This window comes from Vipera berus (assembly GCF_964194415.1).
Source record: "Vipera berus genome assembly, chromosome: 2".
In the NCBI taxonomy this organism is placed as follows: domain Eukaryota; kingdom Metazoa; phylum Chordata; class Lepidosauria; order Squamata; family Viperidae; genus Vipera; species Vipera berus.
Window position 1 is genome coordinate 13,825,429 of NC_138203.1, and position 26,945 is coordinate 13,852,373.

At 41.1% G+C, this 26,945-nt stretch overlaps 1 protein-coding gene across 1 annotated transcript; it reads left to right on the forward strand.

Annotated features, from left to right (window-relative positions):
* The first annotated feature begins 1 nt into the window (after position 1).
* LOC308661005 (lung adenoma susceptibility protein 2) lies at positions 2-22,346 on the forward strand. Its single transcript, XM_081315679.1, has 8 exons — positions 2-71; positions 2,586-2,917; positions 4,018-4,734; positions 5,352-5,499; positions 14,425-14,530; positions 15,805-15,936; positions 20,065-20,135; positions 22,115-22,346. The coding sequence occupies exons 2-8, from the start codon at positions 2,635-2,637 to the stop codon at positions 22,197-22,199; spliced, it is 1,542 nt and encodes a 513-aa protein (XP_081171805.1). The 5' UTR covers positions 2-71; positions 2,586-2,634; the 3' UTR covers positions 22,200-22,346.
* Positions 22,347-26,945: the final 4,599 nt, after the last annotated feature.

Sequence of the window (26,945 nt, forward strand, 5' to 3'; positions counted from 1 at the left end):
GCATAGGTGGGAGGTGATACATTTTCAAAACCGGCGGGCGGGAGACGGAGGAAATTCCGCCGGGGATGCAGGTGAGGTCAAGGGGGAGAGTCGTTGTATTTTTATTTTTATTTTTAACACGGCCGGAGGATCCCTGACAGAATTAGGCTGACCTCTGAAACTGCTAAAAATCACTCTTCCTGTGGCTTCTGGATCAAGGAGAAACTATCGGACAGTTAGAACAATTAATCAGTGGAAGAACCTGCCTCCAGAAGCTGTGAATGCTCCAACACTGGAAGTTTTTAAGAAGGGACTGGACAGCCATTTGTCCGAAATGATATAGAGTTTCCTGCCTGAGCAAGGGGTTGGACTAGATGACCTCGAAGGTCCCTTCCAACTTTATTATTATTAGTAGTAGTAGTAGCACAGGCACCCCTGCATAGGGTTACGGTTTTAGGTTATTTTCTTCTAAACGGAACTAAATTGATGGTTTAGGCATGGAGTTAATCTTAGGATTAATTTAGGAGAGGGACGCGGTGGCTCAGTGGGTTAGGACGCTGAGCTTGTCGATCAGATGGTCGGCAGTTTGGCAGGTCGAATCCCGAGTGCCGCGTAACAGAGTGAGCGCCTGTTACTCGTCCCAGCTTCTGCCAACCTAGCAGTTTGAAAGCACGTAAAAATGCAAGTAGAAAAATAGGGACCACTACGGTGGGAAGGTAACAGCGTTCCATGAGCCTTTGGCGTCTAGTCATGCTGGCCACATGACCACGGAGACGTCCTTGGACAAGCGCTGGCTCTTCGGCTTTGAAACGGAGATGAGCACCGGCCTCTAGAGTCGGAAACGACTAGCACACGTGTGCGGGGGAACCTTTTGACCTAATCTTAGGAGCATGTAAGAAACATATAATTGACTATGAATAGTCATCTCAAGGGTTCTTGTTCAGGATTTGATTCAGCAGTTGAATTTGATGGATGTACAGACCTGCATAATATTGGACTGTTGTGAGATTCACTTACAATTGCAAAAGATAGCTTTGCTTGGAAAAACTGACATCCTGCCACTATATCTCTAACACCATCAAACATCAACATCTGGGAAGGACTTGATAGGTGGAAGAAAATGCCAAATTAAGTCCAAACATGTGGCTGACTGTATTATGAACCATATGAATAGAATAGAATAATTTTATTGTCACTTTTAAATGTACACTAATTGGCATACATTAAAATGAAATTTTGTTGCTTATAGCTCTCAAAGGATCACCACCTCCAATATACACTACATAAATATGACAAAAGAAAAAAATTGCATACACCTACATATATTCTATGACACGGAAACAACACAATCTATTTCAAATCTATACATGTACATGCAAGAAAAATGAATCTTGGGAGTTTACCAGACAGATGGCATAGGGAACAAAGTTGTTACAGAATCTGGTAGTCCATAATATTTTTGTTTTAGTAAGCGCCATGGATGCATTCTGAAAACAACTGTAGCACCACTTGAACACTACTGGCATTAAAAACGGTACCTTTCACATTATCAAACAGCATCTGCCTATCCAAGGTCCTGGAAAGGAATTATCGCTGGATAAAAATACCAAATGCGGTCTAAACATTTGGCTAATTATGCGACCAACCATAATAATATTTTTAATTATCAATTTAATTCATTAAACCTATTGTAATTAATAATTTGGATTATTATTAATTGAGTTAATTAAAATAATTTAAAATAGGACCAAAAAAGCAAACAAAGATGGTACCAATAATAAAAGATGCCTTGGGTGCAATCTCAAAATATTTGGAGCACCACTTCAACATCATCTGCATTCACAGAATCCCCATCAGTCAATTGCAAGAGGCAGCTTTACTTGGAACAGCTTACATCCTGTGATAATATCTTTAACACCATCAAACAACTATCTCAGGTCTTGGGGAAGAACTCAGGTGGATAAACATGTCTATCTGGCTGATTGTTCAATGAACAATAATAAGAGATTACTGGGTTGAGGTGTTAATTATAGCTCCTTTATGAAATAAATCACAATTGACTAGGTTCACTCAATATAGTAAACCATATATTATATTTTGCAAGCCATATTGCTTGGATAAATACAAAATGCTAAACTAGCAAACTTTCCATACAGCCAACAGTGAATTGATGCAAATTGTTCTTCCTCTGCTTCATTCACTATATATTCCTCTTCTTGTAAAATGTTGAGTATAAAATCAGATTTTTTTAAAAAAAAAATCTGTAATCTATCATAGTTCTCACAAGCCAGTGAGCAGCATGGGACAAAATAGGTGTATCTAACTACAGTTTAATTTCTAATTCAGGATTGTGATTTAATTTGACAAGAAAACACTTTTTGCTGTCCAATTTAGCAAAAATATTTTGGTTTTCTGTCATTAACTGTACAGGAAATCTACAGCACTATAAAACTACAATCAATATAAACTATAAATGAAATAATTTAAACAAAATACCTTCTCTTTGGGGGGGGGAGTGTTAAATGTGATAATGATGGCAGATTTGAAAATATATTATTGTGTCTCAGAGTGACTCTCAAAATCTGTATTTTCTTGATTAATGACAGTTCTTGAAAGCTTCAGGAGAAGTTGCAGAAGGCCCCTGAATGAAAAGTAATGTCCTGCTTGGTTAAGAAAAGTAATATCTGTTCTCCAGAAACAACTGTGTCATCTCTTCTAGCAAGTGGTAACTTTCAGAGTGGCCGTGTCTCCTTGAGTCACAGTTCAGTCCACTACAAGGACAAACTCTATAGTTCTGCCTCTCAAGCTTTAGAGGCCTATATTAAAGATTTCAATCTCAGTCTTTCATCCCCTGACGTCAGACCTGGAAAAATTGAAATTCTTCCATGGGCTCCTGAAAACTTCAGTTCCTCAAAAGATGATTTTGAGCCCAAATGTGGTACGTGTGTTTTCCTTTTCAATAAAGTATGTGGGGAGGAATCTTTACCTGTATTAGAGGTCACTTTGAAAATAGCATCCAAATGTCAAGCTAACATAGTTCTTATTTATTCATTTATTTATTACATTTATTTATTAATTTTTTATGTTACCCATCTCCCTATATCCAACTCAGACAATTTCTTATGTTCTTTAAACAGTTTTGGTGTTATTTGTATTTCCCTTTGTTATATATATATTTGTGTGTTTTTTAATATGAGTTGGTTATACAGTTCATAGAGAATATAAGTGAAAGCTAAGCCATGTAGTTGATGACTTCCTCTTCCTTCGCCTCCTCCTCTTCATCTTCTTCACTGGCTTGAGTTTGTAAAAGTATCTAATGTTATTTGGATTCTTTATTTTGTAGTGCATTTGTGTTTTTTAATATGGGTTGGTGATACGTTCTGTGGAAATTATAACTAAAAGCTATCCCATGTAGTTGATATAATAAGGATCAATTCATATTCTTATTGTTAGCAATTATTATTATTACATTCATATATTGCCTGTGTTTTGTAGACATGAAAGCAATGTACATTATGCCTCAGCTTCTTTTTTCGCAAGAAACAACCCCGTGAGAGTGGTTGGGCTAAGAATGAACCACTGTCTCAAAGTCATCTAACCAGTAATATAACTTGAAATCTTGGACACTAATTTGTGGTATTATTTTGTCTTTGCACATTTATGTTACTGTATGTTACTTATGTGATGAAACAGTGAAAATTGTGTATTTGCATTCAGGTAGGAAAGGTAGAAGTATTTGACAAAAAGTGTATGCCTTTCAAGAAAATGTAGGGCTTCAGTTATCAGCGAATCTCCCAAGATTTCAGCATTGTCATATGAAATTATAATTTGAAATAACTAAAATCTTCAAATTTTCAGACTTTAAAGAGTGTGGTGCCCAGACCGTCTTTTAATCTCTAGAAATGAGTCTCAATATTAGAAGGGATGGCATAGAAAGTTCTGTTGCCTGGCTGACAAGAAGGATTACAAGTAACGTTTGAAATATTTCCTTTCTTGGAACCTGTAGTTTAAGTCAAATTATGTCTCTTCTTGTTTTAGAAAATGTCAAGCAGCATACACGTCTGAGAAAAAAAACTGTTTATGAGCCAGATATAGTCAGTCTGACTACAGATGATCTTTTAGCATTTCCTGCAGATGGCTCCCTCTCATTCAAGATTTCTAGGTCATTACCTCAGAGAGGTAATGTGAACAGGCGGTCATGGAGAACATCTGCCTCTTGTTCTCATCACTGGACTCCATCCTTCAATGATAAAGAAAAAGATTATTTGAAAAATTCCTTGCTTCCCTCCTCATACCGTGAAGCTAGCAGAAAAAAGGGTACACAACATACATTTCACAGACATGATTCTGTGTTAGCTGGTAGAGACCAGCTTGCCAACCGAGAGACTGTGTTTCTTAAGAATTATCCAAGATGGCTGACAAGCCATAAAACTGAGTTGAGCATTTCAGACTTAAGTAGTATTCCTGAATCCAAATATCCCATCTGGCTGAAGAATCATAATCTCCTATTGGATTCAAGTAATGAAAATTCTACACAGACCTCACATCTGGAAAGTGAGCATCTGTCTTTGCAAAATAATGAGGAGCTGATGGAGTTTCAAAATCTTAATAGATTAAGCTCCCCCAAGTGCTCAAGACATAATGATGTGGGGAGCCTGAAGCACAAGTGTGATACTCAAACAAATTGCCAAAAAGACTGTCCAAGTGCCTGTTTTCTACCACAGGGCTTAAGAGAGCAAAAGGATCTGCTTATAGGTAACGTACAATAGCATTTATTTTGATGTCTGATTTTGTCAACTTTTGGGAATATGGCATAATAGCGATTGGGTTTAGATACTGTGAAGAAGCATGGTTTATTTAGCAGTAGTTCAATAAGTAGTTCACCGCCCTGAGTCCTTCGGGAGAAGGGCAGTATATAAATTAAATAAATATAAATATAATATAAATAAAGTGCAATTGTCAATTTCAACTCCCAGAATTCTTCTTGGGTTGGGCCTGGTTAGGGATTTCTGGGAATTGAAATCCACCGGTCTTAAAATTGCCAAGGCTGAGTATAGCAATAGCACTTATATACTGCCCCACACTGCTTTACAGCATGCTCTGGATAGTTTACAATGTCAGCATATTGCCCCCAACAATCTGGGTCCTCATTTTAGCGATCTCACAAGGATGGAAGGCTAAGTCAACATTGAGCCCCATCAGGATCAAACTCCAGGTTTGGGCAGAATTAGCCTGAAATACCGTATTCTAAGCACTGTTCCCCGAGTGCTCCTAAACCTGCTTTAGACACTCGTATTTATTTGAAATAATATGCAATATGTATATGCCATGACATGTAACATTTTTAATTGTGACATTTATAATTATTTTAGATGACACAGAGAAACTAATTCAGGAAGCAAGGAGGGCACTGGAACCTTTGGCTGAGGAATCAACTAGTCTCCTGAAAAATGATGGCAGTCCTTGTACAGTGGATATACTAGAAGCAGAAAGATTGTGGGACAATGTTCCCATTGGTTTGTGAGTATATGAGAATCCCATTAAGTTTTTTATGGATACACAGAGTGGAACTCTTCAGCAATAGCCTGACTAATACCAGCTTCTTCAACCTATTTGAATGTCATAAAATGATGGTGTTTGTACAAGCAATCTAAGACGACCACTGCTAGATCCTCTTGTCGTAATGGTGAAGCCAGATTCTTCATGAGTTTGTCCACTCCCCCTTTGAAAGTCACCTCTTTCACAAGTTTTTTTTAATCCCATTTATATCCTGCCCTTCTCCGAAGACTCAGGGCGGCTTACAATTTAAAGCACAAATCAATGTGCTTAGCAATAGCCTTCATTCTATGTATATGCCTTCTTATTAGGGCTTTCCCCCCCCAAGCGGCATTTTTACAAAGTCAGCTTATTGCCCCCAACAATCTGGGTCCTCATTTTACCTACCTCGGAAGGATGGAAGGCTGAGTCAACCTTGAGCCTGGTGGGACTCGAACCTGCACTAATTGCAGGCAGCTGGTGTTACTTAAGGAGGCATTAGCCCACTGCTCCACCAAGGCTCTTGTATTTGTAGCTTAACCATATGCTGTATCTTTCCTGACTCCTCAACCATTTAGCTCCATTAGTTGTCTCCAGATCATTGTATTAAGAAAAGAACAAAGAGTTCCAGATTCACGTCTTAGTAGTTTGAGAAGCTACCTAAATGCAAGTGGCGTCCACAGAACTCTTCACTGCTATTATAACCAACCAGTCCCCGTTACCCACACACTTAACGCTGGCTCAATATTTCCCAAGGGACCGATAATTTCCTTGGAAGATTTCTGTCCATGTTCTCTATGTCAGGAGCCAAGCCTGCTTATGTGTTCATAAACTGGGTTATTCCTTTTGCGCTTACTACATTCTCAGGATTTCTGTTACAGGACCTGTACAATGCTTTTCGAAGGTCAAGGGTAACATGAGTAATGGCCAGGAATTGCGTCAAACCTCTGGGCAGGGCTGTGTTTGAGAAAGACTTCTGTGACGTTTCTTTGAAAATGTGATTTGTTTACTTTAGGAACCTATACTCTAGTCTCCACATTTAAAGCAGTGGGAAAGAGCTGTCAATATTCCAAGTTCAGAGGAGAACAAAAAAAAAGTTGAGAAATGCAGAGTTACTTTCCCATGCACCCCCACTCCACCCCCAGTTTGTTAGCCATTGACACTGAATAGAGCAGGGGTGTCCAAACTTTTTTCAAAGAGGGCCAGATTGGATGAAGTGAACATGCTGGAGGGCCGAACATTTTTCCGAACATTCTTTGAACAATTACAATTAAATGCAAATGAATTATTTTATGCCAAGTTAATTGCAAATGGCATACTTTTCATTTTATAACATTAAGATCAACTGACAGCTGAGTTTTCACAATGTATTTTATGTGCAAAACAAGAGGCTTGACAGAACAGTGGAGCCTAAGGGGAGATATACAGGCGCCCTGCCCCCTCCGCTCTCATTCACTCACCTTTGCTTGGAAAAGTTTCTCTCTCGGTCTCATTCACTCATGTTTTGTTTGCAAAAGCTTCTCTCTCGCTCTCTCATTCCCTCTCTTGCTCCAAAAAGCCTCTTTCATGCTCTCATTCACTCACACTGCTCAATAAACGTTTCTCTCTCGCTCTCATTCACTCACCAACTCAAAAGGCCAGCCGCGGCGCCTCCATTGACTTCCATGGGGACGCTTGGCAATTAAAACCACTCCCGCTACTGCTGCCAACTTTTTCAGTTGCTGCTTGGTTCCGATTTAACCTGCAGAAACAAATCCCCGAGCCGGCCCCCATGGCAGCAGCGAGCCCCAAGGAGCGGGGCGGCCCAGTGTGCTCGCCGAGACGCTGGAGCGAGATTGCCCCCAACAATCTGAACACGAGATCGGCATTTCTCAGCCCACGCTGATCTCGCGCTCCTTACAATCTCCCTCTCTTTGTTTCAGTTTGCTTTCTACATTTGGGATGAAGACTCGAGGTTTGGCGTTTCTCCGCGCCCGCTGATCAGCGTGGGCGGAGAAATGCCCATTCCCTCTGCTGAGCCATCCTAGTTACTTCCCTGGAGCACCTCCATATCTTGCAAGGGCACACAGGGAATCCGCGTTTCTCTGCGCTCGCTGACCAGCGTGTGGGGAGAAACGCCCATTCCCTCTGCTGAGCCATCCCAGTTGCTTGCGTTGCAGAAGGCAAGTATTTGGGATGAAGACTCGAGATTCGGCGTTTCTCAGCCCGTGCTGATCTCGCCCTCCTTACAGTCTCCCTCTCTTTGTTTCAGCTTGCTTTCTGCATTTGGGACAAAGACTGGAGACTCGAGAGAGGGAGATTGTAAGGAGCGCGAGATCAGCACTTTCTGCATTTGGGACAAAGACTCGAGATTCGGCGTTTCTCAGCCCGCGCTGATCTCGTGCTCCTTACAGTCTCCCTCTCTCGAGTCTTCATCCCAAATACAGAAAGCAAGCTGAAACAAAGAGAGGGAGACTGTAAGGAGGGAGAGATCAGCGCGGGCGGAGAAACGCCGAATCTCGTGTCTTCATTCCAAATGATTGCCTTCCGCAATGCAAGCAACTGGGACGGCTCAGCAGAGGGAATGGGCATTTCTCCGCATGCAGGAGAGGTTTGTTAGGGAGCCGGTGGTCCGGCGTTGTTTACCTCCTTCCTGTGTGTGTGTGTCAGACCTGTGGGGAACAGCCGGTAGAGGTGGCCGTCCGGCGTTCCCCCCTCCTGTGTGTGTGTGTCGGGCCCACAGAGAGATGCAAACACCAGACTGCCACCACCTCTACCAGCCATTCCCCACAGGTCCGAGACCACACACACACACACACACACACAAAACGAGGGGGGAAAATGCCGGACTGCTGCCTCCCTACCAGCCGTTCCCCGCGGGTCCAACACACACACACACACATACAAATGAGAGGGGGGGAAATGCCAGACTGCCGCCTCCCTACCAGCCTCCCTACCAGCCGTTCCCCGCAGGTCCGACACACACATACACAAACGAGAGGGGGGGAAATGCCGGACTGCCACCTCCCTACCAGCTGTTCCCCGTGGGTCCAACACACACAGACACACAGAGAGAGAAGGGGGAAAAGAAGGAGGGGATCTGGCAATACCCAAGACTCCATATGCTGCTCAGAAACACCCTCTCACGGCCCTCCCTCCTGTGGCAGACAGTCTTCTGCTTGCCGCCCTCAATCAGAAGGGAGGGCCGTGGGAGGGCCGCATTTACACAGAGCAGGGAGGGCTGTTAGAGGGCCGTATTAAACCACCCCCCGGGCCGCAAATGGCCCGCGGGCCGGACTTTGGACATGCCTGGAATAGAGGTAGTCCTTGACTTACCTGAATTCATTTGTTTACCTGTTTACCTGTATTCATGTTTACCTTGACTCACCTGTAATCCGTTTGTTTAGTGCAGGGGTAGGCAACCTCAGCTCTTTTATGACTCATGGACTTCAACTCCCAGAATTCCTGAGCCAGGAATTCTCTTACAGCCCAGGTTGCTCCAAAACGTTTACTGGGCTTACTTACGTTTACTGAACTGCACTAAAAGATACTGAAAGGATCTGCACAGAGTGCGCAGAGAAGGTGCCACTTGTATTGCTCCCCCAACTAGGATCAGGGGTAGGCAACCTTGGCTCTTTTATGACTTGTGGACTTCAGCTCCCAGAATTCCTGAGCCAGCATGGCTTAGCTTGGAAACCTCTCCTCTTTCCCTCAGCATGGCTGGCTCAGGAATTCTGGGAGTTGAAGTCCATGAGTCATAAAAGAGCCGAGGTTTCCTACCCCTGGTTGAGTGACTATTTGAAGTTACAACAGCACTGTGGCCGTTTTTCACGCTTGCAACCGTTGCAGCATCCCCGTGGTCATAGGATCAAAATTCGGACACTTGGCTACTGGCTTGTATTTATGACAGTCGCAGTATGCCAGGGTCATGTGATCACCTTTTGCAACCTTCTGAGAAGCAGAGTTAAGCCAGATTCACTAACTTAATAACTGCACTGACTCACTTAACAATTGTGGCAGGAAAGGTTGCAAAATGGGGAAAACTCACTTAACTGTCTTGCTTAGCAACATAAATTTTGGAGTCAAATATACACATACTCACATGCATACATAACTTATTACACCACCCAGTTTGGAGACACAAAGGTATCAGATCAGATAGTAGAATATGGATGTAATGAAAATGGTGCTTTTTATTTATTTATTTCCCAATCTCTTTGTGATTGGATGGGTGTGGTAAGCTCTCTTTTGAGTTTGGTTCACCTCCGGGTGGCTTCATGGACATGTCCATATAGTTTTCTCTTTTAAGATTAGAAAAGTTGTTTGATACTGCCTTATTTCAGGGAGGTTTTTCCCACTTCCCTTGTGGCCTCCCATGGAAATAGTAAGCAGTTGGGTTCCATGACTCTGTTGCTTGTTCTGATTCCAGTATGTGAATTCCAGTGTGCAATTAACCAGTGGAACATCTTTCCACCAGAAGTTGTAGGTGCTTCATCACTGGAGGTTTGTAAGAAAAGATTGGACAGTCACTTGTCTGAAATGATATAGAGTCTCCTGCCTGAAAAGGGGGTTGGTCTAGAAGACCTCCAAGGTCTTTCCAGCTCTATTCTGATTGAATGTTTTCAACATTATGAAAGGCATAACTACCTAATTCAGGGGTAGGCAACCTTGGCTTTTTTATGACTCCTGGACTTCAATTCCCAGAATTCCTGAGCCAGCCATGCTGAGGGAAAGAGGAGAGGTTTCCAAGCTGAGCCATGCTGGCTCAGGAATTCTGGGAGCTGAAGTCCACGAGTCATAAAAGAGCCAAGGTTGCCTACCCCTGATCCTAGTTGAGGGAGCAATACAAGTGGCACCTTCTCTTTGTACTCTATGTGTGTGCAGATCCTTTCAGTATCTTTTAGTGTGTATATATATATATATATATATATATATATATATATATATATATATATATATATATATATATATATATATATATATATATATAAATTTATGTTGCTAAGTGAGACAGTTGTTAAGCGAGTTTTGACCCATTTTACGACTTTTCTCACCACAGTTGTTAAGTGAATCGCTGCAGTTGTTATAACTTAGCAATACAGCTGTGAAGCAAATCGGGCTTCCACATTGACTTCGCTTGTCAGAAAGTCGCAAAATGTGATCGCATGATCCCGGGACCCTGTGCTCTGTCCCAGCCTGCTACGTCCTTGTTACTTCACAAGGCAACCCCTAATTTAGCAGTAGACAGGATAAATAAACCCCTTTTATTGAAGTTACAGACCTTGTCCACAAACAAAACAGAGCACGATCCAAAACAAGAAATAATTCACTGGTAACATAAACAGACCATCATCTCTTGACACAGAAGTTTTTTGCAAACAGTTGCCAGTCCTGCCCACACATTCCCTTTTTGTTACGCAGCCCCCAAGGCGTGGCTTCTCTCTGCTTTCTCCTTCTCCCATGGAGTCGCCCCATTGCCTCCCTCTGATTTACTCGTGTGACCTGTCTACGTTTCCGAGCGTCTCTGAGGTCTTCCAGCTGAGTCTGACTCCGCCTCCCAGCCTAGCTAGCTTTCAGTTTGACCACGAGTGGAGGGGCCAGGCTCTTCCTCACTTGGTAAGTCTGATAACTCATCAGAGCCTTCCTCCGACTCTGATGGCTCCCCAGGCCCCTCCTCCTCCTCCTCTGATTCCTCGGACTCAGCTGCTGGGTTCAGAGGCTGGCACGGAATCATAACACACTGTCATAAATAGGAGTCAATTGCCAAGCAGCTGAATGTAAATCATGTGACCATGGGGATGCTGCAGCGGTCCTAAGTCACTTTTTTTCAGTGCCGTTGTAACTTCAAATGGTCACTAGGCGAACTGTTGTAAGTCGAGGACTACCTGTAGTCAGCCAGATTATGGCCAGACTTTGTTATTTATGTGTATCCCACCTTTATTATTTTTTTTTTCAAATAAGATTAGATTTAGATTTAGATTTAGATTTATTAAATTTATATGCCGCCCTTCTCCCCAAGGACTCAGGGCGGCTCACAACAATAAAACATTAAAAAACATAAAGTACAAAATTTAAAAAAGAACTGAACAATAGATGTAATAAATAAATGACAATTTAACCCAATAAAAGCCAAATTTAAAACCATAGTCAGTCCAGGCCCACTTGTTGGAACATCCATGTCTTCAGGTCACGGCGGAAGGACCGAAGGTCAGGGGCCGTCCGCAGCTCCGGAGGCAGTTCATTCCAGAGGGTCGGCGTGCCCACAGAGAAGGCTTTCCCCCTGGGGGTCGCCAGCCGGCATTGCCTAGCCGACGGAACCCTGAGGAGGCCGACTCTGTGGGAGCGAACCAGCAACAACACACCTTCCTCCTCCTTATTTTCCCCACAACATAATGAATGCATGCTGTATTCACCAGCCCACCTCAGCTGTTTCCAAAGGAGGCAGAGGAGGAGAGGTCCCGGGGCTTATGGAGTGAAGGAACTGGATGAGGCTGTCGGCAGGCCCAGAGGAAGGGAGTGGGGCTTTTGGAGGAGTTGGTGGCGGCGGCAGCAGCGTGCTCCAGGGGCGAAAAGAAGCATGGCCCCTTTAAGGAAAAGGTGGAAGAGTCAGGATCAGAAAAAGGAAAGAAGGCGAGGTTGTCGTGCAGGAATACAAGCTAATTTGAGGGCTAATCCACATGGAGCCCCGTTTCCATCTGTCCTGTTTGCCATAGTTTGCTCCCTAGAGACTAAAATGGACGATCTGAAACTTGAGCTGTCCACGAACAAGGAGTGTATATCGGAGGTGGTGACCCTTTGAGAGCTGTATGCAACGAAATTTCATTTTGATGTATGCCGATTGGTGTACATTCAAAGTGAGAATAAAGTTGTTGCTGCTGCTGCTGCTGTTGTTATTATTTAACCAAAGGCAGGGGAGAAAAATATTTTTTACGGCTCTGGAGACCCAGTTTATGAGATCCTCCTTTCCCTGAACTCCACTCCAAAACCTTTCTGCTTCTCCCTAAAACCCACACCACGAATAAGCACTCCCGTTTAGTCAACAAGGTGACAAGTGGCCTGCAGCCATTCGCCCAGCAACAAAGCCAGGGGACAAAATCCACGTCAGTAATTCTTTGTTCATTTTGACATTTGTTTATTTTGCTCCCTCTCCTAGGAAATTCTGCTAAGAATTGAGTTGCATTTTTAAAGTATAATTTTTTTCCCCATAGAGGATAGTAAAGGCGGGACGAACTCTTTACAAGGAGTGGGGAGTTGGGAAAATGGCAGCTGAGAATCTGCCTGTGCGGTTTTTTGACTTTCTAGCCATTCTGGCCTTGTGCATTTCATTGTCCATCAAGAGGCACCAAAAAACAAGCAATTACAATAGCAAATCAAAGTAGCTAAGGATAAAAGCTTTAGTTACTAGAACTATCTCTTGATTCTTGAGTCCTTCTGATAGGGTGGGACCATCTGGTCCATCATCAATGACCAGAATGGTACTTCATGGTGAGTCTAATACCATTCTTAGTGTTGAAGGATGGAACTGACAGGAAATGGGTATGGTACAGCAGGAAGGCAAATTCACCTATTTTCTAATGAACTTAAGATGATTTGCCTCTTCCCCACATTTCAAATGCCTCTTACTATTGCGTTTGGGAGTAGAACTGTTAATGTAGCTGCTCCCCCCGAGGGCGGAAGTTGCAATGCCATATCTTGCTGGTTGTGTATATGAATGCAATGCATTCCCTGACCCACTAGCTGATGATGGACATCTGGCCCCAGGCTTGGAGAATTGCTCAGTTTTGGATGCCTAGGGGTTTGCCTGCCCTTCCAGACTGCTGCTCAATTGCCTTATGGGGGAGGGCGTTCTCTGTGGGCGCGCCGGATTTATGGATCCATCTTCCGGTTGAGCTCCGGATGGCACCCGACCTTCGCTCCTTCCGGCGCAATCTAAAGACCTACCTGTTCGAACAAGCCGGCCTGGCCTGATGGGTGATGGGTTTGGGTTTTATTGCTTTTTATGTATTTTAACTTATTGTTATAGTTTTTGGGCATCTTGTTTAATCTCTTTTAATTTTTGTATTCTTGTCTTTTAACATGTATTGCCCTGTTCACCGCCCTGAGTCCTTCGGGAGAAGGGCGGTATACTAATAATAATAATAATAATAATAATAATAATAATAATAATAATAATAATAATAATAATAATAATGATCATCATCATCATCTTCCTGGTTTTCTTGCTCTGTTGGGGACAAATAACCCTTCATCCCTCTGGCCCTCAATGTTACATCTCTGGTATTAATAACCTGCAGGCATTTAACTGGTGCCAGGTTCATTTTATCAGATGGGTAGGTCTGGAAGAAATTGGGAAGCTCAGTCTCTTGGACTCAGTGGAATCTGACAGTGACCTTGGTCACAAAAAGGATCCAGCTGTAGCATCGCCTTGTTTTGATGGAGTTTGCATGGGTGCCTTCATACCAAGAAAGCCTCTAGTTGTCCAAGGGTCCTAGTTGAGATTAAAGCTACCAAAAAGGCTGTCTTGCAGGTGAGGGTGTTAATGAGGATCTATCTGAGCAGTTCGAAAGGAACCGTAGCTAGAGCTCTCAAAGCCAATAACAATGAACAGCTAAAAATTGAAAGGAAAAACAGAATGATTAGAATTTATGAATATATTTATGCATTGGGCTATTCTTGGATTGTAAAGATTTTTTTTTCCAGTTACTGTACAGCAGACATGTCAAACTTGCGACCTCACGTGAGATCGCGCAACGTATCGTGACAGTTTTGCCATTGCCGGCAATGGGGTGGGCGTGGTTTCCGCGTGATGCATCCGGCCTGCGGGCCAGCAGTTTGACACCCCTGCTGTACAGTGTATAAACATAATGCAGAAACTTTTTTTAAAAAGTGCTTCTTACTTGAGCTTCCTAACTTCTACATTTCTATCCACAGAAAATCTCCGGTACCTATATCCTATATGGAGGAGAATTCTCCACCAAACCCCAGGGCCAGCATGGTCAATAACTTTTTAGAAGACTGTTTGCAGAATGGTCAACAGGTAAATAAAGGTTGAAGTGATGAACATTAATATTAAGCTTGCATTAGTTAAAGCAGGGCTTTCCAAGGAGTTTGCACAATTGTCAGTACCAGCTAGGTATGTGGGTGAATGCTCTCAATTTCACTGAGGCAACAATAAAGCCAGGCATGCTGACATGAGAATTAGATATACATACATACCTATCACACTGTTTTCTTTCAAGCTGAGAAGTGTTAATGCAGAGTGCAGAAAGAAAGTAAATAGTAAGCAAAATCAATTAAAGGCAAAATAATACAAGTAAAGGAAATTTAAATCTGGATTTCCTCAACTTCTGCATAATTTTCTTCCCTTCCTCATTTTTACTTTGTCCATACACCTATTCTTTTGTTGTTGTTGTTGTTGTTCTTTAATCATCTCATCTCCCTTGGAACTGTCATCAACTCATCCAGTCACAACTTTTCAGTCTATCCTTCCTTCCTTCATACATACATGTTTGCATTTCTTTCATTCTTTCTGTATAACCAAATAAATTCAAAATACTTATTTCATACTGGTCATTCACTCTGGCATTCAGTTCGTATTCATTCATCGTGCATTCTTTCCTGACCATGCTGTTAGCCACACAATTCTTAAATATCTCATTACCACCGTAGACAGCTTGCTTTTTATGTTTTGCCTGACATAACCAACTCTTGCTTCCATATAACAGTAGGAGAAACAAGCTCTTACACTAAGACATTTTCCCATTTATTGCAACAAACATTAAATCCTCATAATAGACAGAACACCATCCATTATCTTCCTATCAGCATTTGCACATCTTAAAATGTCTCTTCATTTTTTTCATCTTTACTAAATATTTTGTAAAAATATACAGGTTAATCTGTTTGTTCCAATTGTTTACCATTAGCATATAACTTGCAATCATTTGTGCTGTTTCCCTCAACTTCCCTCTACCTTGTAATTCCAGAAAAGCTCATATTCTGGAGGGAATCATGGTACCATACTTCCGTTTCAAGTGCCAATGTTGTCCAAATGCCCAGGGCTCAAAGAGAATGTTTTGCTTAGACATCTTAACTTCTAGGCTTCAAATATCTGATTGAGTATAATATTTCTATCTTAGGACAGAGCAAAGGCTAAAGAAGAGATTTCCTACAGAATGTTCTTTATAGGTAATAGGAAGCAAACCTAAGGGGAAAATTCACTTTGATATCACAGTCCAAAACTCTCATTTGGGAAAGATAACTTTTTCAGGTTTTCTTTGATAAGCAGAGTCTTTCTTTCTTTGATTCCAGGAGAAAACATTTTCGGGTGGAAATCATCATGGTCCTGTAGAAGCTTTGAAACTGATGCTGTTTAACCTTCAAGCAGTTCAGCACGGCTTTCACAAAAACAAATCTGACGGACCAAACGAAGAGCCCCCAAAAGTAAGCAGCTCTGTGTAAAATGAGATTCTCCGTGGTGTTTAATTATTGTATGCTTATCTGCATCTGGCTCTGCGCTGTTAGCTCCTAACTGCAGGTCTGAGTTCCTAGATTTGTTCTCGAGTGGTGAGGCTTTGACATTTTCTCCCAAAGGTGACAAACAGATCAATGGATGGATGTGTCCAAGGACCCATGCAGGAAACATATCCATGTGTGCTTTTGTGCAGTACAGTTCTGTGGAGAAAAAAAATCACTTTCTTTTAGCTTCTCTGAATATTTTGCATATCTTTGCCAGTGAGTGTTTTCAGTCTCCTGTGAGTCCTACTGATAAATTATTGGAATCAGAGTGCAATAGTTACCTTATAGTTTGGTGCTTTTTTTTTCATTCTATCACCCTACAGCTCTGCCTTTTAGAAAATAAAAGCACAGGTCCATTTTGAGACAATAACAGTATCATATTGCACTCCTACCCACCCCCCACACATAAAAGAATGACAGAAAGGGGAAAGGAAAGAAGGCAGAAGATGCAACTAGATCAAACAAAGAGCAAGCAAGTATGCTAATGCAATACATGGTAGGCAAAGGATAGGTGGAAAAATGTATAGGACCCAAGAGGGAGATCAAAATAAGGATCATGGGAAGGCCTTTTTTGGGTGGTGGAAACATCTGAAACCAGCTGGAAAACATGAGATACAGAGCCCCAAGTGAGGCTATGCCAGGAGATTCCTTATCCATTTTCCTCATCCTTTTCCTCCTCATGGAAGAACCAAAGAGGAGGTCTACAGGTTGACAAGTGTCAGGGGGGAAAAGCAGGAGTCTGGGCAGAGCGCACGTAGGTAACATGACCACGTAGGGTAGGGATGTCAAACTCGCCACGTCACATGATGTGTCGCGATGTATCGTGACGTTTTCCCCATTGCTGGGGTGGGTGTGGTTTCGGCATGACGCATCCGGCCCATGGGCTGGCAGTTTGACCCCTCCTGATGTAGGGGATGAGCTACAGCCATCTTTTTTCCCCAAATAGGCAACCTGTCTCAAGCTGCTTTCAGCCTTAAGGACCCTAGTTAGGCCAGGAAGCACTAACAATGATGACCTTCCATTTCAAACCCAGAAAACTGGATGGGCCAGCAGTCCTTGGGTATGAAAGGAGGGGGCAGGCAATCACAACTTGTCCCTCATCCTCCTCTAAGCTCCAGGATATATAAAGGTCTCCCTGTCTTCATGGGGCAGCATCTGTGAGTAATATTCCATCAGAGTTAAGGCAAATCTTGGCAAAGTGGCTTGTCTTCAGGATTCCTCCTCACAGTTCGGAAGGAACCAGATAATAAAAATGGAGAAATCATGTGGTAGGTACAACACGCATAGGGGAAAGGACCTCAGGAGATGAGAAAAGATGCTACAAGGGGACATCTCACCCCATTTTCTTAGCCTCCCGAGTTCTGACTGTCTCACTGTTTAAGACAATGGTTAAACTCATCTCTGTTCTCAAACTTTTAATTGTTAATGATACGAATGCTCGACTGAATGTTCATTTTATACGTACTCATCGACTTCTGTTTTATTATCGTAAGCTACCTTGAGAATAGAAATAAACAGAAATGCAGGGAGGCACCGAAGAATCAAAACAAAGAAAAATAACATACATGTTTGATCAGTTTGCTTAATGAGATAATTACGGCCATTGAACAATTAGATATGATTTGAGCCAACCCTGCCCTGTAATCAAAACAAACTTCAACTCTTTTCTCACATCTCTGTAAAGTTCTCACTATAATTAAAGAGGCAGGTCATGCCTGGCTCGCAGACAATTACAAACACCTGAACACCTCGGTTTAACAACAACAACAATAAAAACTCCAAGGCCTGTTATACAGAAAAAAGTTAGAGAAATGGAACTTGTAGGGTTCTGTGGGTATTATGCCAGTTATATGGGTGTTATGCCAAAAGGAAACCAAACCCTACATTCCCCAATACAGGTAGTCCTCGACTTACAACCATAACTGACCCCAAATTTGGTGGCTAAGCAAGACAATTGTTAAATGAGTTTTGCCCCATTTTATGATCTTACTTGCTACAGTTGTTAAGTGAATCACTGCAGTTGTTAAGTTAGTAGCCCAAATGTTAAGTGAATCTGGGTTCCCCATTGACTTTGGTATGTCAGAAGGTCGCGAAAGGTGATCATAAGGTGATCACCTGGACAATGCAACCATCATAAGTGCATGCCAGTTCCCAAGCATCTGAATTTTGATCACTCGACCATGGGGATGCTGCAATGGTTGTGTGGCAAGCGGTCCTAAGTCAATTTTTTCAGTGTCATTGTAACTTCAAACAGACACTAAACAAATTGTTATAGGTTGAGGCTACCTGTACAGGTAATCTTCGCCTTACGACTGGTCACTTAGTAACTGTTTGAAGTTACAACAGACCTGCCCAATGGCACTTAGCCGAGATCTGAAATTCCAACAGCTGTCCCCAACCTACAAGGTTGCCACAAAGAAGAGGGAGTCAAGCTATTCTCCAAAGCGCCTGAAGGCAGGACAAGAAGCAACAGATGGAAACTAATCAAGGAGAGAAGCAACCTAGAACTAAGGAGAAATTTCCTGACAGTTAGAACAATTAACCAGTGGAACCGCCTGCCTCCAGAAGCGGTGACTGCTCTAACATTGGAAATTTTTAAGAGACTGGACAGCCATTTGCCTGAAATGGTATAGGGTTTCTTGCCTGAGCAGGGGGTTGGACTAGATGACCTCCAAGGTCCCTTCCAACTTCTTCTTCTTCTTCTTCATAATAATAATAATAATAAGAAGAAGAAGTGTATTCTTAAAAAAATTCTAATGTTGGAGCATTCACCGCTTCTGGAGGCAGGTGGTTCCACTGATGAATTGTTCTAGCTGTCAGGAAATTTCTATTATTATTATTATTATTATTATTATTATTATTATTATTATTATTATTATTATTATTATTATTATTATTATTATTATTATTATTATTTATCATTATTATTATTTATCATTATTATTATTTATTATTATTATTATTATTATTATTATTATTATTATTATTATTATTATTATTATTATTATTATTATTCCTTCAATCACGTGGCTGCATCTCAAGATGCTCAGTAACCCGGACACATTTACCGCCATTTGCAGCATTAAAACATTTTTGCCCCAACCCTGTACATTTACTTCCAGTTTTCAGCAAGCCTGGCCTGTAGCAAAACAGTTGATTCACTTAACGACCACTGTGAAACACGCCAGGTAGGGCTTGCGGGTGACCCACTTTAAGCCCATCAAATGTACAACTGTAATGGGCATGTTCCATTGCGGTCGTAAGTCAAGAGACTACCCTTAAGAGTCTCATAACCAGCTGTTAAGCATGGTAGAAGTATTTGCATCCTTTGGGGGTGTTTTCCCCTAGAGGACCTGCGCAATAGATCATCGTTGAAGAAAGCAGGACTTCAGCCTACCAGGCAGTGGTAAAGGGGACCATCAAGCCATCTGGATCACCACTGACCCTGGCTCAGGCAGACAGTGTTCCCCATCACAGAAACACTGTGTTTTCACAGAGAAGTGTTTGTGGCAGGCTTTAAAATGAGCTGTTCATGCTAGAAAACCCTCAGAGGTTACTGAGCTGAAGCAGTTTTCCAGGCAAAATGATGTGAAAAGCTGATTGTCAGTTACAGGAAATATTAACAGCTAAAAGATTGGGCAACTGATGATTAAATCTAGGTTAGGTGTTCGCACAGGCATATTGCAGTTTGGGAAGCTTTCTTTAGGAAATAATTGAAACAAGCGCCGTCCTTTACTGTTACTTATTTGCTTAGACTTCCTTGTATCTTCTCAACCATCAGGATTTAAATGAATCTTTGATAACATTCAGTGCCAAAGACGCCTTTCAGAAATCCAAAAGGAGGTACCGTAAATACTTTTTCGTGGGCTTCCTGGCTCCAAATATTTAAATTTGAGTAAGCTAAACAATGAAGTCATCCTTATTTGTCAATACGTTGGAAACTGAAACGGCCTTTTAAAATTGGATTTTTCCTAGAGAAGATACTAATTTTAAAAAAATCCCAACGTTGGACTATGCTATTGAGCAGTTTCCTTCTTCTTCTTTGTTTTTTAGGTTTCAAGTAAAGATGAAGGTTTCAAGTTGGACGATTGTGATATGATCCCTGTGGCCCGATCTCTTCAGAGGTAAGAAGTGCTGACATTCAGAGGCTGAGATTCCCAACTGCCTTGGTTGCAGTTGATGCTTGTGGACTTCAACTCCCAGAGTTCCTCAGCCAGGGTGGCTGAGGAATTCTGGGAGTCGAAGTCCCCAAGTCTTAAAGTTGCCAAGTTTGAAGACCCCTGACCTGGAGTTTTAGGTTTCATGCCAGTAGCCCAACCTAAGGTGACCTCATGTGCATTATTTCCATTTTCTTTCCTTTTCAACTCTTTTCACCTACAAGAGAAATAGTTTGAATTCTGCCCGTTGAAGCTGGCATTTTCACTGAGAACACCCTGGTTCAGTGACCCCCATGACAATATCTGTGACTACCATGACTCATGAGCCCCCCACTTCCCAGGATGGTGCTGACAATTTCTCAAACCTCAATATAAATTAATTTTAAAAAATCAAAAATAATAGAAGTTTCGCAAGATCAATTAAAAATGAGATGTCACCAGATCACCAAGTATTCATAAGAATACAGTGTTTTTGTTAATACACTGTGGAAAGAAGTCTGAGGTAATGAAGTCTTATGTCCAAAAAGGCTTTGGGCTACAATTAATCCTCAATTTACAACCAGAATTGGGACCAGAATTTCTGTTGCTAAATAAGGCAGTTGTTAAGCTTGAATTACACCTGATTATACAAATCTTTTCTCCACAGTTATTAAGTGAATCCCTGAAGTTGTTAAAGGAATCACATGGTCATTAAGCAAATCCAGCTTTCCCCATTGACTTTGCTTTTCGGAAGCTGGCTGGCAAGGTTGCAAATGGTAATCACAGGATGCTGCAACCATTATAAAAATGCCCGTTGCCAAGCATCCCAGTTTTGATCATGTGACCATGGGGATGCTGCAACGGTCTTAACTGCTAGGACCAGTTGTAAGTCAGTTTTTCAGTGTCATTGTAACTTCAGTGCCATTAAACAGTCACTAGATCAGGGGTCTTTAAACTTGGCCCTTTTATGACTCGTGGACTTCAACTCCCAGAATTCCTCAGCCAGGAACTCTGGGAGTTGAAGTCCACAAGTCATAAAAGGGTCAGGTTTGAAGACCCCTGCACTAGATGAATACTTGTAAGTTGAGGATTACTCGTACTTTGTAATGGGTCCTATTAAAATGGCAAGATTTTAAAAAAAACAATGACTGGGCTGTCCTAAATTACACAACAAACCAATGTGTAATTATTTATTATGTTATTTTTAAACCTGGGTTGGATGGGGAGGAAGTTGTGAATTTACTCTGTTTGTTAAATCTTAAATTGGATTCTTAGCCCTCCGACGAGGCACTTAAATTTTCCCTTTAGTTATCCAACTGGCCGTGATGGGAAGCAGGTTACTGAACTAAAGCACTCCTGGAAGCAAATTCTTTGATGCTTGATGAAAATTAATCTTTGGGGCCCTTTTTGTTGTAACCTATGGATATGATGATCATTTCATCATCATCGTTGGTTCCTTTCACGCAAAGCACATAGCTCAGCAAGATTCTTCCAGTGAATCCTCTCTGCGGCAGCATACTTGAAAAATATGCATGTGGAGAGAGACTTAAAAAATGCAATTATGGGTTTGTTTTTTTCATTCCATGGTGTGTCTGAGTAAGAGCAATCATCTTTCAACTTGAACAAAAATGCCCCAAAGCCATGTTAAATGATGCTTTTAGAGATACATAATCTGCATTACGAGGAACATGTAGTAGCAGTGACTTGGACTGTTAGGAACTGAATCCTTGGAATTCAGTAGTCTGGTTCACACCTAATAATGGGTAACAAAGTTTTGTTTCAGGATCAGCATAATGTATGATACCCACTTTATTGTTTGAACCAGGATTTGATAGATTGCTCAATAAATCATGAATTCCTAGCTTGGCAAATTGTGTGAATACTATCGTCGTGGGATTAGTCTGTCTTATTAGCTTTATACTTTTTTATATTTACATTGCAAGCAAAATATTATTTTTTTCTCATAGAGCTTTGCATCATTTATCTCGACTTAAAGGATTGGTTGATGATACAAATGGTAGAGAAGAATCAACAGGATCGCTCAAGACATGAAGCGTTGATCATAAATATGTCTACAAAATCAATATAATGTAAAACAACAGTTAAATGCAGGGGCACGTTCTAAGACGCTCATGAACTTCAGAACTCAGTTTTTCCCCCAAATCTTGTATTTCTGTAAATATAAATGTATTAACTAGAGTCTTCAGAAGCATGTTATCTTTTGTACAACTTTGCCAGATCCTAAAGAAATGTGTGAATTATAGAAAGGTGTTGCCCTACTTTGAGACTTTGTCCATAAGGTCGCGATGGGTCGTACACGACTTCGCAGCTAACAACAACTACTTTGAGACTTTTTCTTCCTTAATAGCTGTGTTCATCCTAGCTGGGTAGAAATAATGTGAGCAGGACAGGCACCTGCTAAAGAAAAAAACAATAAGCTCCAAAAGCAAATTTTTATATATAATTATATAAAGGGATAAGGATAATCCAGATGATGAAATTAAGTGTTAAGGCAATATTATTGCAGAAATGTGAGCCATTTTAAGAAGCTTGCATAGATATAATTTACAGGCCGTACTTAGCGTGTGGTCCTCAATGGAACTGCATCTACATGGAAGGAAGTGTGTAGTGGGGTGCCCCAGGGCTCTGTTCTGGGCCCAGTGCTCTTCAATATCTTCATCAACGATTTGGATGAGGGGATAGATGGGGAACTCATCAAATTTGCAGATGACACCAAGCTGGCAGGAATAGCCAATACTCCAGAAGATAGGCTTAAGATACAGGATCTGGACAGACTCGAACACTGGGCACTATCTAACAAAATGAAATTCAATGGTGAAAAAAGTAAGGTTCTGCATTTAGGCAGGAAAAATCAAATGTATAGTATAGGTGGTACCTTGCTCAATAGTAGTAACTGTGAGAGGGATCTCGGAGTCCTAGTAGACAATCAATATGAGCCAGCAGTGTGCTGCAGCTGCCAAAAAAGCCAACACAGAGCTAGGCTGCATTAACAGGGATAGAATCAAGATCAAGTGAAGTACTAATACCACTTTACAATGCCTTGGTAAGGCCACACCTCGAATACTGCATCCAGTTTTGGTCACCACGATGTAAAAAAGATGTCGAGACTCTAGAAAGGGTACAGAGAAGAGCAACAAAGATGATTAGGGGGCTGGAGGCTAAAACATATAGGGAACGGTTGCTGGAATTGGGTATGTGTAGTTTAACGAAGAGAAGAGTGAGGGGTGACATGATAGCAGTGTTCCAATTTCTCAGGGGCTGCCACAAAGAGGAGGGAGTCAAGCTATTCTCCAAAGCACCTGAAAGCAGGACAAGAAGCAACGGATGGAAACTAGTCAAGGAGAGAAGCAACCTAGAACTAAGGAGAAACTTCCTGACAGTTAGAACAATTAACCAATGGAACAACCTGCCTCCAGAGGTGGTGAATGCTCCAACACTGGAGGTTTTTAAGAAGAGACTGGACAGCCATTTGCCTGAAATGGTATAAGGTTTCCTGCCTGAGCAGGGGGTTGGACTAGATGACCTCCAAGGTCCCTTCCAAATTATTATTATTATTATTATTATTATTATTATTATTATTATTATTATTATTTTATTAATATTAATATTATTACTTTTAACTACATGATTGGTCTGTTGGAATTGAAAATACTAATGTCTCCAAAGATGGACTCTTATTTCAGTATTTTTATTCCTCTTCCCCTAAACCAATAATTGGAGTTCAGCCCAACAAATATTTTGGATATACACAGAATGACATCACAGTTCTCTGGAAAACCATCAAAGTCAAACTACATTGTGTAGTGGCTACTCCTGAACTGTGCTAGCATTGGATCGCTTCATTGGGGTACATTATTATTGGTTCAGACAGTTGTTTTGGAGAAGACAAAAATACAGAAGGCACATACATTTATTTTTCACTCTAAAATTTGTCAGAGCCTGTGGTTTTAGTCAATCTAATTAAAAGTCTGATTCAGAATTTCAAACCAATTTGATCTCTGAATTAGATCATCACTTAGACAATGTAATTTAGGAAACTGATTTGTTTTGGGGGAAACCCTTTTTAGACATGTGAATTTACCAACTCTGATCAGAAATGCACATGACTCTTGACAACGACTTTACATTTTTAATATATTTATAGTCATATATAAATGTAATTAAAGGAAACCATTCCTTTTTCAATGCTCTTTTTCAGTAATATACTCTACCCCAATGTTAGAAATGTACTAACTCAATCAGATTATGTAGGAGCAGTGCTGTTTAAGTTTAGTTTGCAAGTGTACTGTATAAATGTTGGTAATGAGCACAGGCAAAAGATTTGGGTCACCCTTACACAAGTTTTTATAGCAAACCAATGTCTCCCTTTGTAATCTGATCAGCAAACCTGGTTTAGTTTGAGATGTCCCTTTTTTCTCCAAGGCCCCTTCCAACTCTATTATTCTATTCTATTCTATTCTATTCTATTCTATTCTATTCTATTCTATTCTATTCTATTCTATTCTATTCTATTCTATTCTATTCTATTCTATTCTATTCTATTCTATTCTATTCTATTTCTGTTCTGTTCTGTTCTATTCTATTCTATTCTATTCTATTCCATTCCATTCCATTCCATTCCATTCCATTCCACTCATCTATGTCAATTCTGTACTAGCTACCACCTATCAGCAAACAAACTTCCCTACTAGCTAGATCTGAGATCTTTTCAAGGGTGTTGCCTGGTAGATCATATGAAATGGATTATTTTTGCTCTGCTAGCTGATCCAGGAAAGGTGGCAATTGGTACAACAGGTGGCACCGACAAAGGTGGGCCCTTGCTATGTTCTTCACCTGCTGTAGTAGCATCTGCTGTAAGACCAAGAGGACATCTAGAAGACAGAAGCAAAAATTGTGTCGAGAGATTAGAGAACTGGATTTAAAACAACAGACTGAAATTTAACTCAGCCATGCAAAGTTTTTAATTGGGAAAAATATCAAATGCCACAATACAGAATGGAGAATATGTGGCTTGTTAAGAGTAGTCTTTTGCAAACTGAACATGAGTCAGCAGTGTGGGATAACTACTGAAAAAGGAAAGAGCTACATCAACAGAAGGATAATTTCCAAATTGTGGGAAATAGCAGTTCCTCTAAATTCTTTATTGGTTAGGCTGTCTTCAGAAAACTGAACAAGCGCAGAGACATGCGATGAAGAGGGGAGTTGGGAACTTGTTTTGATAACATTCAACAGCAAAATTATTTTGAAATTTAGAAAAGCTAAAAGGGGCACGTACCTTACAAGGAAACTAAAAGTCTTTCATGGAAAGACTGAAGGAACTGGGCAAGTCTAGCTTTGAGAAAGGATAACAAGGGAAATGTCCAGAGAGACTATACGTAGAATAAAATTAAGAGTTGTATCACCTCCCAATGGCAGACATGAGTGGTCCTTATTTAACAACCAATCCGCAACGATCTCAACTTACAACAGCGCTGAAAGAGTTCTAGCTATTGTAGTGTTCCCATGGTCACATGGTTGTGATCCACGTACTTGGAGATTGGCTTGTGATGACGATATCATAGCATCATGTGATCAGATGGCCGCCCTTTGTGATTTTTCACTGTCACCTTCCAACAAAGAAAGTCAATGGACAAAGCCAGCAAGAAGAAGAAGACGACAATCATGGGACATTGCATGTAACTACGAGTTGCTAGTTTTGACTTTTAAAGCCCTACCTGGCATGGAGACATATATCTGAGAGGCTGTCTCTCCCAATACATCCCACCAAATCCAGCAGAGGTAGCATGCTATGGATCCCATGGGCAAGGCAACTACAATTGTTGGGCCATAGGGCCTCCTCTGCTGTGACATCCGATCAATGGAATGTCCTTCCTTTAAAGTAAGGCTTGTTTCATCACTGACTTTCTGAACGTTTCGCAAAACCCTAATTGTGCCATCAGGCCTGGGAACCCCAGCCAACTGGAGAATAACTATGAGGGATTGGCAACATCTCATTGTGTAATATTCCTTCTTTTTTAGGTGTTGTTTTTTTTGGTAAAATTAAGAATTATAATATTGATTGTTTAGTATTTATTGATTACCTGACAGCCAAATCCTCTTGTAAGATGGGCGGTTACATACATTTGATAAAATAAGTAAATAAGTTGGTTGGTGTTTTGTAACAAAAAGCTCCCTGGGGAAATACAGAGAAGATGGGAGGTTTCTAAATTTTAAATATAAATACATAAAAATAAATAAGGGTAGAAATAGTCCAATTGTTGCCAGTCTATACTGTTTTCCCAAAGACACTCCAGACCCCAATAGTCTCTTCAAATTGATTCATTTAAGAACTTATAAGAATTGGCTGTTTAAGATGTATTAGCTTGCATAGAAGAAAGGATAGCATAGAAGGAATAGGTAGGTTTTTGAAAATAGGTAACTAGAATGAAGCAGTTGTTTGTTTTTAATCAAGGATTTTCAGCTTAGCTATCACTGATACTCCTGTCATCACTTGATAACAGTTACATAGATTATTACTCATAGACCACAGTCTCCACATTCACAGTCTCAATATCCATGCCCAAGACTCAATCTGTACCACAATTTCTTGCCTTTCACACACAAAACAATCAAAATCATTCACACTCAGTCACACCATACCCAACCAGAAACACAGCTGTCCCACACAAACCACTATGCTCCACGGTGAGAAATGTCTTCACACTCTAAAGACTCTATGGCTAGTTCCCCTCCTGCCTTCAGCAGCATGGCTTTCTTTGCCAGACAGGCAGATAAGAA